The sequence below is a fragment of the Chelonia mydas genome, chromosome 13 (assembly GCF_015237465.2).
Source record: "Chelonia mydas isolate rCheMyd1 chromosome 13, rCheMyd1.pri.v2, whole genome shotgun sequence".
NCBI classification, from domain to species: Eukaryota; Metazoa; Chordata; order Testudines; family Cheloniidae; genus Chelonia; species Chelonia mydas.
Genome location: NC_051253.2, coordinates 33,050,099 through 33,063,436, shown reverse-complemented (window position 1 = coordinate 33,063,436; position 13,338 = coordinate 33,050,099). Strand labels below are relative to the sequence as shown.

The 13,338-nt window shown below is 41.7% G+C and overlaps 1 protein-coding gene across 1 annotated transcript; it reads left to right on the top strand.

Annotated features, from left to right (window-relative positions):
* Positions 1-8,061: 8,061 nt before the first annotated feature.
* Positions 8,062-12,906, top strand: LOC102946502 (olfactory receptor 10A2). The gene is made up of 3 exons (XM_043527348.1): positions 8,062-8,072; positions 9,939-10,459; positions 12,566-12,906. The coding sequence occupies exons 1-3, from the start codon at positions 8,062-8,064 to the stop codon at positions 12,904-12,906; spliced, it is 873 nt and encodes a 290-aa protein (XP_043383283.1).
* Positions 12,907-13,338: the final 432 nt, after the last annotated feature.

The following is a 13,338-nucleotide window of genomic DNA, read 5'->3' as shown; positions in this document are numbered from 1 at the left end:
GCCTCAATTCCAGGAGGGGGGATGCAGACAGGGGTAAGGAGGCTGAGACTGGGGCCACAGCTGGGGGCAGGGCTGGGAGCAGAGTCTCCACCAGGACAGGGCCAGCCCAGGAGTTGGGGCCCCTGGCACAGGGCTGGCAGCAGGGACCCCAGGTGTTGGGCCAGAAGGCAGGTCACCAGGCATGGGACTGGCAACTAGGGCCAGCAGCCAAGGCCAGGGCCAGGAGCGGAGCTGGGTGGTGTTCCCTTCCCATCCCCTGTGGGGGCCGTCCTGGGCCCCAGACAATCCTGCACCCGCGAACATTTCTCCAGTTGGGGAACCTCTTATCTAGACCTTCCCTGATGGGTGATGTTTCAACAGCTTCTTCATCATCATCATCAGGTTTTGGGTTCCAAACTCTCTCAAATGTGGAAGAACTGTATCCTGCAGGGTTGGCTCAGGCCCATCGCCATTCAGAACACCCCACCAATAAATGAGGTAATGGTTATCAAACCAACTATATGTGTAGAGTTGCGCTAAGAAATAATGGGTCCCCAGGAGACAAGCCCCTGGGGAGAAGGCCACATAAACATCGCATGATGTCATAAATATGTTACCAGAAACCTCAGAGAAGGACAGCATTGGGGAATGAAACATTGCCAGATCACATCAACTCACTTACCCCCAATACTAAAGCTATACTAGCAGGCTCTATGGTGTGATTAAGGTAATGTGTAAACAACCAATTTGCCTGTAATTGCTATCATGGGATGGCTCTGTTGAAGTTGTCCCAGTGCTGATGAGTAAATCCAGATAAGAAGACTAAACCAGCCCTGCTTTGCTGTTGGTAGGAAACCCTCACTGCTAGCAGAGGAAGATAAAGATTTTCATGAGATGAGTTTAGCAGTTTTCTCTCTCTCCAGATGTTGACATTCTTTCACCTATTTCTGTGTTGCTCCAAAAGGCAAACTTTACACACCATTGTTGGTGATTTACCTACTGAAACAGATGAAATAACTAGTAGGTTTATATTTCCAGAGATGTGAAACCTACTTTATTATTGATCCTGGTTACTGTTCTATCTATCTATCTATCTATCTATCTATCTATCTATCTATCTATCTATCTATCTATCTCCATACAACCCCTATCTATTATATTTTTGTAGTGCACTGTTGAAAGATTAAGAGAAACTTTTAACACCTTTGATGTCTCATGCACTCTTCATTCTTGTTCCCTTGCCTTCCTTCCCACCCCATTGGTTGCCTCCACAGTGACTTCTCCTCCCTTCACTCCCCCTGAAACTATCCTTTACCAACAGACTCTGATGAACACTTTTCTGTCTTCATCCAAGGGGTGTTTCTTTAGGCTTACTCTTCCTGATTCATCAACAGCCTTCCACATGGTGCATCACTCGCTCTTCAATGCTTTCCTCTGTCCTCCTGTATAACTAGGTTTGGTAAAAATTCAATTTTTTTATAATTTAAATGGATGATAATATTTATTTTTAAGCATTTTTTTAGATTTCTAGCAATTTAAATTTTCAGAATTGTTTAAAATTATGTGGGGCTCAGATAATTAATTAATAATTGTAGACATTGGGATTCAAAATGATAAAGCTTTGTAACCAATAACGAAATTGTCAACATCACATACCAAATTATAGAAACTCAATATCCTTAAATCAAAGTCTAATAGTTCTCAGCCAGCATTTTTCTTACTTTGCCTATATGTAAATTTCACTTACATTTGATAGATATATTTTTTCATCGATGTGTGAGTGTGTGTACGGTGAAATCTACTTTGACTGATGTTTGCTGATAAAAATGCTTCCAAGCCTAATCATCTATTTTGTATCTTTGTTGCTTCAAGTATGTTTCTGTGTGTTGATAACTATATTTCAACTGAATAGATCCTAATTGTGCTATTTCATATCTATTTATATGGATTGAGTATCCAGCCATTACTTAAGGTGAGAAACATTATAGAACAGTATTCGTCCCACTAACTTCAGTACTACCCCAAAGATGAAGACCTCCCATCATTGAAGTGAAAGGAATTTTTACTATGGACTTCGATGGGGCCATTGGATTTTACCCAGACTCAGTAAGGGTTGACATTTATTACTTTTAGTATTTTGGCCCAGATTCTGACTTCACTTACACTGGTGCATATCTGGAGTAACTTCATTGGCACCAAAGGATTAGGAAAAAGTGTAGGCCTCTGTTTTTAGTAATTTGGGAGGAAGTCTTTTTGGGGAGGGACGGGAGAGATTTCAGAGGATGGGAAGAGGGCAAATATGGTGCCAATCTATAAAAAGGGAAATAATGACAATTATTAAAGACAAATAATGGTAATTAAAAACCAGTCATCTTAACTTCAATATTTGAGAAGATAATAGAGCAAATAATCAAGCAATCAATTTACACCTAGAAGATAATAAGGTGATAATTAACAGTCAACATGGATTTGACAAGAACAAATAATTTCAAACCAACCTATTAGCTTTCTTTGACAGTATAGCAAGCCTTGTGGATGTGGGGGTGGGAGGGGGAAGCAGAAGGTGTGGTATATCTTGACTTTTATAAGGCTTTGATACTGTCTCGCATGAGGTTGTCATGAACAAACTAGCTGCAAAGCTGGTTGGAAAACAGTTCCCAGAGAATAGTTATCAGTGGTTCACAGTCAAGCTGGAGGGGCATATCAAGTGGGTTCCCCCAGTGATCAGTTCTGGATCCGGTTCTGTTTAATATCTTCATCAATTATTTAGATAATGGCATAGAGAGTTTGCAGGTGATACCAAGCAGGGAGTGTTGCAAGTGCTTTGAAATATAGAATTAAAATTCAAAATGATCTGGACAAATTGGAGACATGGTCTGAAATAAATAGGATGAAATTCAATAAGGACAAATGCAAAGTATTCCACTTAGGAAGGAACAATCAGTTGCACACATACAAAATGAGAAATGACTGCCTAGGAAGGAGTCCTGCGGAAAGGGATCTGGGAGCTACATATAGTGGATCACAAGCTAAATATGAGTCAACAGTGTAACACCGTTGCAAAAAGACAAACATCATTCTGGGATGTATTAGCAGGAGCATTGTAAGCAAGACATGAGAAGTAATTCTTCCACTCTACTATGTGATGATTAGACCTCAGCTGAAATGTTGTGTCCAGTTCTGGATGCCACATTTTAGGAAAGATGCGGACAAATATGAGAAAGTCCAGAGCAGAACAACAAAAATGATTAAAAGTCTAGAAGATTGAAAGAATTGGGTTTGTTTAGTCTGGAGAAGAGAAGACTGTGGGGGGACATGATAACAGTTTTCAAGTACATAAAAGGTTGTTACAAGGAGGAAGGAGAAGAATTGTTCTTAACCTCTCAGGATAGGACAAGAAGCAATGGGCTTAATTGCAGCAAGGGTGGTTGGGTTGGGCATTAGGAAAGATTTCATAACTGTCAGGGTGGTTAAGCACTGGAACAAATTGCCTAGGGAGGGTGTGGAATCTCCATCATTGGAGGTTTTTAAGAACAGGTCAGCCAAACATTCATCAGGGATGGTCTAGTAATGACGTAGCCTTGCCCTGAGTGCAAGGGTTTGGACTAAATGACCTCTCGAGGTCCCTTCCTGTCCTATGATTCTATGAGTCTATTATTTTCTAAGTCACAAAGAGGATTTAGATACCCAATTTCCATTGAAATTGGAGTTGAGCAATTAATTCTCCTTTTTGCCTTTGAAACTCTCCCCTCAGAATCACAAGATGCTATGGATGGTGAGGAACTATAAGATTAGCACCTTGAATGTTCAGACCTCTTTGATAAAACAGAGAAAAATGGATCACAATTGATCTGATTTGAAGGTCATGTGGGAAATGGATAAAGACGTTTGACAAGTTCTGCTCTTAATTATACCAGCGGACAACCCATTGGAGTCAACAGGCTGGTTTCACTACTCTGGTTCCATTACTCTGGTGAAACTCCATAGGTTTCCCTGGAGTTGCATGGAGATAAAACTAGAATAACACGGTATTGAACCAGGCACAATGTGTATATGAGTAGCATTTTCAGCTATCCTCTTGCTTTAGCCAATACAGTGTATTTATATTACAAGTATGGGTAGAATTTTACAAGGATTTAGGGACCCAAATTCTATTGCCTTTCAGTGGATCTTGGGCACCTAACTCCCTTTGAAATAGAGTTGTCTGATAATTTTTCTACAAAATATTTTTTTGCTGAAAAATGCTGATTCATGTAAACTGAATGCATACATGGGGAAATGAATGAATTTATGATGTGTTTCAATGAATTTCTCTGCTCAAAAATGGACATCTTCTAAACAAAATGTTTCAGTTGAAAATGACTTTTTAATTTCAAAATTAAACTTTATTTGGACTAAAAAAATAAGAATAAAAAGGTTAAAATTCAAATGAAGCATTTTTTAAAAATTATCAAAACAAAACATTTTGATTGCCTCAAATTGAGTGACTGCTTGATTGGCTGATTGGTTCATTCATTAATTGAATGATTTGGTTTGTTGGTTCAGAAAATATTTGTTGGCCTGTTTCACAATGGGAATTTTTTTTCTGAACTCTCAAAAATTCTTGCTGGATGGGAAAACCGTTTCACACCCAACCCCAGTTAGAGGCTGTGAAAACCACAGTCCAAACAATTTCCTAGTTACTTTTGTGGTTTTTTTTTTTTTATTCTTGTGTGTTTTGCAGATCACAGACTTCTTACTGGCTTCCACTTGTACTCTGACACTGGCTTGAAATAACAGAGAGTTTCCATCACACTATATTTCTCAGAGATTTTAATATCTTGCTCATAGTCTATGGCTGCCTCAGGAACAGAAGGTGGATCATGAATGGGGTAGTCCAGAAGGTGACACTTCTGACCACTTTCCATGACAGTCAGACAGAGGAAATGCTACATAGCCTGCAGCGTGAATTCCACTGAACATAATTAAACTTCCTAAAGAGGACGGGGTGTTGGGGGGTGATGGCTCAGTTTCTGTCAGACCTATGTTGCTGCTGGGTTTTTTGACCCTGTGGTATTTAATTATGGGTTTCATTGTTGAAAAGTACCTTTTGAAAAGGTTTTCAAGGCCACCCAGAGATTTGATTGGGTTTTATTTTCTTGTACAGCGGAAAGTATTTAAATGACTAAACAAATAAATAGGGTTTGGCTGGAATAAAATGAGAACCAGCAATAAATATAAATATTCATCTGTGTCTGATTAATTATTATTCTTACACAGAGGTCCCAGTGAGCATGAAGAAATGTTTGTGGGAACAATAAATACTGAAGAATATGACACTGGATTATTCCTTCTCTGCAGTCGGGCAAAATAACTCTATTTATTCACTCTTTTCTAACCAACTGCTCTCATGACTAGATTTTATTCGGGTTCCTCTCATGATCTAGGGAGTAAAATAGCTGCACAACGTCAGTGGAGTGATGTTAGGCTACAGCAGCTGGGAATCTGGCCCAATGGCTATAGTTGTGCTATGATACTTTTCACACATGTAAAAGTGGCCCATCACTAGTAGTTGAGACAGGGCTGTATTTGCATGGTTCGCTACAACATTTCCTTGAGAATAGCTTTTAGAGAGAAGGTGAAGCTAGGATAGCATAGTCCCATGAATGCATTAAAAATTGTGTCCTGTCAAGCACGGAACCAGGCAGGTAAACACTTCTGACAACAATCATTGATTTAAAATCAATATTAGGGAGAGAAGGAAACCACGGGGAATTAACAAAAGTGCAAGGTGTGGTTTGGTGCCCCACTATCACTGAAACTTCCCCCCTGTGATATAGGCACAGGAATCATGAGAACATATCTGTGAATTGGAGTAAAGAAAGTCAAACAGCAGTTTAATGAGTCATTCCCTAAAAAATAAGCTAAGATAACACAGACGCAGCTGTTCCAGCTGTGGTTTAAGGGGATTTATCAAAGGTAACTAAAGTGGCTCTGCTGTGGAGGATCCACCATTAATTCCAGATATGGGCGAGGATGTACATGGGCTGGGCTAAAAGGAGTTCTTGTCTAGAGATATTTAAATCCTTCCAATGGACCAGGATTCATTTGTTAAGGATCCTTCCGTGCTACTCAGACAAGAAATGGACACCCACCGCTGCCAGTGATTTACCTCATTAAAATCGTCCAGCTTCCTCCAGGTTCTTAGGGGCAGGGAGCTGAAACTGACCTCACCAGTCTCTTTACTGTTTGTGACATTGATACTCCCCAGCTGTTGTGCTCTATTGAAAGAGGAACAACAGCTCTTTTATTCCCTTACCTTTAACTGACTTCCTCCAGTTGGACCTGGTTCCTCCTCACTGAGGACTCTAATAACCTCTTTATAGCTAAATACAATTGATGCTTCCTTTACTCTCATCCTTCTGATGTGCCAGCTGCCCCAAGCAATATAGACACTTTGCTCACTGCTCTATCTCTTCGTTGGCTTCCCTGCCACTGCACCCATTAAGCCTCTATCTTCTTCTTTACTTAAATTATTATTAATTATTATTATTATTAATAATCATAATAATTCATGTCTGCAATGATCATACATGTCTTGTCCTAATCCAAAGAGTAATTCTTGTTCAAATGAATAATTTTTTCCATCAAGGATTAATCCTTTTTTTTTTTTTTTGAGTGCCATAAACTCCACTTTTGAAAGATCAGGCTTGAGGCCTCTGACGTTGAAGAACTATATCTGAGAGCAGCAATTCTTTAGGGACTGATCCTGCAAATTTTGCCACTCATTTCCTAGCATGAGTGGTAACATTTTATTCTATGGGGCTAGGCACTGTAGTAAAGTGGATTGCTGGAATTCTGAAAGGATCCTGATGGGTTTATGTGCCCAGATCACATTGATTGGTCAGTGCAGAACAATGTGTACAAAAATAGTGAGTATTGACCAAATCTGTTGTGACACATGCCTAGATGAGAAAGAAAGTGAGAACTTTTAAACAAGTTTTAAAAAAAAGATGACATAAATTTATTTTAACTCCAAATTACTTTATCTGACTTTTCTACAGCTGTTTCCCCAAACTGTCGTCCAGACGAAGATAAGAACATAAGAGTGGCCATGCTGAGTCAGACCAAAATCCAATATTCTGTCTTCTGACAGTGGTCAATGACAGGTGCCCCAGAGGGAATGAACAGAATAGGTAATCATCAAGTAATCCATTCCCTGTTGCCCATTCCCAGCTGCTGGCAAACAGAGGCTAGGGACACAATCCCAGTCCATCCCATCTAATAGCCATTGTTGGACCTATCCTCCAGGAACTTATCTTGTTCTTTTTTGAACCCTGTTATAGTGTTGGCCTTCACAACATCCTCTGGCAAGGAGTTCCACAGGTTGACTGTGTGTTGTGTAAAAAAAATACTTCCCTTTGTTTGTTTTAAACCTATTGCCTAACAGTAAGCATGACAACTTTTAGGCGGACAGGAATGTTTATCCCCACCCTGCTCCGAAAATGGCAGGGTGTGATCTCAATCTCCAGCCGGTGGGAGCTGAAAATAAGTGGAGCTTCCCTGAGCTACACAGCTAAGAATTAGGCTCCTTATATCAAAACTGGACATTTAGACAGAGATATTCACAGGTACCGGATGGAGTCAGGCAACCAGGTCTCATTGACTTTCAGAGGGAGTTGGGTGACAAACTCCCTTAGGTACCTTTGAAAACTGATTTGCTTCAGTGATGCTAAAAGAAAAGGAGTACTAGTGGCACCTTAGAGACTAACCAATTTATTTGAGCATAAGCTTTCGTGAGCTACAGCTCACTTCATCGGATGCATGAAGTCTCTAAGGTGCCACTAGTACTCCTTTTCTTTTTGCGAATACAGACTAACATGGCTGCTACTCTGAAACCTGAATTCAGTGATGCTGTAACGGATGGTTTATCTGGACCAGCGGAGAGCATCCTGGAGTGGGAGCCAGGGGCCCTGAGTTACTCCCTCCTGTTTGAAATTAATTCTAGCTCTTTCCTGCCCTGAACCATTTTATATCAGGAAAAGCTGATTTGACAGAATCAAATTGTTCTACAGGAATATACTGATTCTTTCTAAGGTTTCAATGGTAATAAGGTAGGCTTGCTCTGAATCTGCTTCTCTGGTTTCCCACCAGCCTGTCCACCTCCCAAGAATTTCCAAACAGAAATTTCAGGTCCTGCACAGATCTTTGTGTAGTTGTTAAGTTAGGGTAGAAAATTTACCCTGAACTCGTCATTTCTTTCTTGTTAAGGGTTTATGCTGGCTGAATGTCAAACCTATAACAACTCCCACATCTCACCCCATTTGTTGTTATTGTTATTTCTTTGCATCAACGTAATGCATAGAGGCCCTAGCCCTTGACCAGGACCCCATTGTGATAGGGGGTGTTCTCAAACTTGGGTTCTGGACCCCTCAGGGGGTTGCGAGGTTATTACATGGGGGATCACGAGCTGTCAGCCTCCACCCCAAACCCCGCTTTGCCTCCAGCATTTACAATGGTGTTAAATATATTAAAAAGTATTTTTAATTTATAAGGAAGGTCGCACTCAGAGGCTTGCTGTGTGAAAGGGGTCACGAGTACAAAAGTCTGAAAACCCCTGTGCTAGGTATTGTACAAGTTCAGAACAAAAAAATCTTACAATATAAGACAAGAGACAACAGATGGAGACAGAGAGACAAAATGGGGAGTACAAGGAAGCAATGAGACTTGTTCCATCAGCTGGGCTCTTTGAATTTCTTTTTTAATTATTCATTTGATGGGGAAAAAATTGTCTATTTTGTGTTTTATTTCGTGTTTTCATTTTTACTGCTCTTCATTATGATTAGTCCTTGGTCTTCATTGCCATTCTCTTTATTTTTGTATGTTTCATCTTCTTCATAAGGCTCCTGTCTTCCTGATGGGTGGGTGGGTGGGTGTGGGTGGGGCATGCGTGGTGTGGGGGTGCGCATGTTTCTGTGTGTGTTGTAACACTGAACCTCTTTCACCCTTTTTGTTTTGTTTTGTTTCACTGTTTTCTTTGTATTTTATGTTTTTTTCAGACTCCAATCATTGTTGGGTTAAGTGGGCAGGTGATGGCTGGTGTTGCAGGCCTGTGATGGAGAGGAGTTCTCACTAGATGATCCAGTGGGCCTGTTAGGCCATGAACTCTATGCCTTTGTGGTTGTATCATTCATTATTTTTTATGTTTTTTCATCATCCTGGTTTTCTGGGGGGGTGTTGTTTGTTTCTCTTTTTTTTCTTTCTGGGGTCTGACACCGGCAATCTTGACTTGTCAACTGAGTTGCAAGTTGTAATTTTTGAAAACAAATAAAGAAGAGTATTTAATTTCTTCATGCTCCTCTGTCAGTCAGCAGTCGTAGACTCATTTTGATTTAAATGGAGCAAGTACAACAGGGGAACAAAAATGTACATTACACATCTAAGCAACATCAACTGAGTTAAGTTTGCTGGTGGGAATCATATGAAAACTACATTTCCCCTCCTGACCACCACCCATTTCTTTGTTTGTTTCTCTCATGTAGAACATATACTTCTGGGTGGTATCTGCTCCTTTCCTCCTTCATTACCCTAACAAGGTGTAAAAGGGAACGAGCATCACACTGCATTTTGATGATGTTTTGAGACACTATGGATCTTTGCCAAGTCTTAGCGATACTGACTGTTGTCTAACTTGAACTGGGAACTGTAGAAGAACATTTTTGAAGAGGAATTGAAAGAATCTATCCTTATACTAGAATCCTGGAGACAGGAAACCCCACCTCCCCAACAGAGTGAATTCAAGAAGATCCAGGCTATGCTCTCAATTATACATATGCAGAAGCTCTGATGTTCAAGCAAAAAAAAACAGGGCAGGATTTATTCCTAGATCTTTCTTTATGATGACTCCAGATTATAAATACTTTTTTTAAAAAATGGCATAAGATCGTCATCATTGAGTTCATTCTCCTGAGGTTCCCCAGATCCACCTTCTGTTTTTTTGTGGTATTTCTGGTTATTTATCTGCTAACACTGATAGAAAACTTTCTCATCATCCTTACCACACTAGTGGACCCTGCCCTTCACTGCCCCATGTATTTCTTCCTCCAGAACTTGTCCTTCGTGCACATTTTCAATTTAGTCACTGTACCAAAGATGCTGATGAACCTCGTCTCTAAGAATAAAGACATCTACTGCTCTGGTGACATGACACATACAAATTTCTTCTTCTTTGGCATCACAGAGTCCTTCCTCCTGTCCGCCATGGCGTATAACCGCTATGTGGCCAGGTGTGACCCACTGCACTACACCACCATCATGAACAAGAAATTTTTTAAAAAGCTGGCAGTGACGTCTTGGTTTTCAGGGATTCCCGTGGGAAGTCTGCAAACAACATGGTTGTTTAGTTTCCCATTCTGCAGGTCCAATGAATTGAACCACTTCTTCTGTGATGCACCCACCATTCTAGAGTTCGTCTATGCAGACTCCTACCTTTTTGAGATATATGAAGGGGAAGGGAGTCCAGGAGAGCTGGCTGTATTTCAAGGAATCCCTGTTGAGGTTACAGGGACAAACCATCCCGATGAGTCGAAAGAATAGTAAATATGGCAGGCGACCAGCTTGGCTTAATGGTGAAATCCTAGCGGATCTTAAACATAAAAAAGAAGCTTACAAGAAGTGGAAGGTTGGACATATGACCAGGGAAGAGTATAAAAATATTGCTCGGGCATGTAGGAAAGATATCAGGAGGGCCAAATCGCACCTGGAGCTGCAGCTAGCAAGAGATGTCAAGAGTAACAAGAAGGGTTTCTTCAGGTATGTTGGCAACAAGAAGAAAGCCAAGGAAAGTGTGGGCCCCTTACTGAATGAGGGAGGCAACCTAGTGACAGAGGATGTGGAAAAAGCTAATGTGCTCAATGCTTTTTTTGCCTCTGTTTTCACTAACAAGGTCAGCTCCCAGACTGCTGCGCTGGGCATCACAAAATGGGGAAGAGATGGCCAGCCCTCTGTAGAGATAGAGGTGGTTAGGGACTATTTAGAAAAGCTGGACGTGCACAAGTCCATGGGGCCGGACGAATTGCATCCGAGAGTGCTGAAGGAATTGGCGGCTGTGATTGCAGAGCCCTTGGCCATTATCTTTGAAAACTCGTGGCGAACGGGGGAAGTCCCGGATGACTGGAAAAAGGCTAATGTAGTGCCCATCTTTAAAAAAGGGAAGAAGGAGGATCCTGGGAACTACAGGCCAGTCAGCCTCACCTCAGTCCCTGGAAAAATCATGGAGCAGGTCCTCAAAGAATCAATCCTGAAGCACTTAGAGGAGAGGAAAGTGATCAGGAACAGTCAGCATGGATTCACCAAGGGAAGGTCATGCCTGACTAATCTAATCGCCTTTTATGATGAGATTACTGGTTCTGTGGATGAAGGGAAAGCAGTGGATGTATTGTTTCTTGACTTTAGCAAAGCTTTTGACACGGTCTCCCACAGCATTCTTGTCAGCAAGTTAAGGAAGTATGGGCTGGATGAATGCACTATAAGGTGGGTAGAAAGCTGGCTAGATTGTCGGGCTCAACGGGTAGTGATCAATGGCTCCATGTCTAGTTGGCAGCCGGTGTCAAGTGGAGTGCCCCAGGGGTCGGTCCTGGGGCCGGTTTTGTTCAATATCTTCATAAATGATCTGGAGGATGGTGTGGATTGCACTCTCAGCAAATTTGCGGATGATACTAAACTGGGAGGAGTGGTAGATACGCTGGAGGGGAGGGATAGGATACAGAAGGACCTAGACAAATTGGAGGATTGGGCCAAAAGAAATCTGATGAGGTTCAATAAGGATAAGTGCAGGGTCCTGCACTTAGGACGGAAGAACCCAATGCACCGCTACAGACTAGGGACCGAATGGCTAGGCAGCAGTTCTGCAGAAAAGGACCTAGGGGTGACAGTGGACGAGAAGCTGGATATGAGTCAGCAGTGTGCCCTTGTTGCCAAGAAGGCCAATGGCATTTTGGGATGTATAAGTAGGGGCATAGCGAGCAGATCGAGGGACGTGATCGTTCCCCTCTATTCGACACTGGTGAGGCCTCATCTGGAGTACTGTGTCCAGTTTTGGGCCCCACACTACAAGAAGGATGTGGATAAATTGGAAAGAGTCCAGCGAAGGGCAACAAAAATGATTAGGGGTCTAGAGCACATGACTTATGAGGAGAGGCTGAGGGAGCTGGGATTGTTTAGTCTGCAGAAGAGAAGAATGAGGGGGGATTTGATAGCTGCTTTCAACTACCTGAAAGGGGGTTCCAAAGAGGATGGCTCTAGACTGTTCTCAATGGTAGCAGATGACAGAACGAGGAGTAATGGTCTCAAGTTGCAATGGGGGAGGTTTAGATTGGATATTAGGAAAAACTTTTTCACTAAGAGGGTGGTGAAACACTGGAATGCGTTACCTAGGGAGGTGGTAGAATCTCCTTCCTTAGAGGTTTTTAAGGTCAGGCTTGACAAAGCCCTGGCTGGGATGATTTAACTGGGACTTGGTCCTGCTTTGAGCAGGGGGTTGGACTAGATGACCTTCTGGGGTCCCTTCCAACCCTGATATTCTATGATTCTATGATTCTATGATTTGCATTAATTGCCTCCACTATACTTACTTTTCCACCCTTTCTGATTATCCTCTTTTCCTATGTCCATATCATCTCCACCATCCTAAAGATGCCAACAGCCATAGGCAGGCCCAAAATCTTTTCCACCTGCTCCTCTCACCTCATTGTGGTGACTCTATTCTACGGCATGGCCAGTTTCACCTACCTCCCACCCAAATCCATTTACTCCACAAACACCAAAAAGCTGCTCTCTCTTTCCTACACAGTCTTCACACCCATGTTAAATCCCATTATCTATAGCCTGAGGAACAATGAGGTGAAAGGGACCCTCAAGGGAATTTTGAACAAAAGAAATGTGTTTTGATAGGGAGGTGAATATTTTATGTAGTGGAAACTCTGATATTATGACTCCTTGATTATCTGAAATCACCAAATGAACACACTTCTGTTTGTTAAGAATGTCAGCCTTTAAAGAAGGGAGCCGGGATCAGATTCCAACCTCACTTATAGTGACTAACTCCTGATTTATACTGCTGTTACCAAGATCAGAATATGAGGGCTTGTCTAAATGAACAGTTAGTGCACAGCAAGCTGGGATGAAAATGTACCACATGCTACCTGTCCATGTGGACCATGGTTCAGAGCTTTAAAGGTTCCCTAGTGTGTTCTGTTCTACTGTTCTTTGAAACAGGAGTAGGTCAATGCACACTGGAGAAATTTTAGTGCATGGTAGCAGGGTCCACACTGACAGTTAATACACAGCGCTGTACATTTTCACCCCAGCTTGACACCCACT

Bases quoted from the DNA above. Each gene is read 5' to 3' on its own strand.
- LOC102946502 (XM_043527348.1), top strand. The intron at 10,460-12,565 runs ATGAAGGGGAAG...TTCTATGATTTG, and splicing joins CTCCTACCTTTTTGAGATAT to CATTAATTGCCTCCACTATA.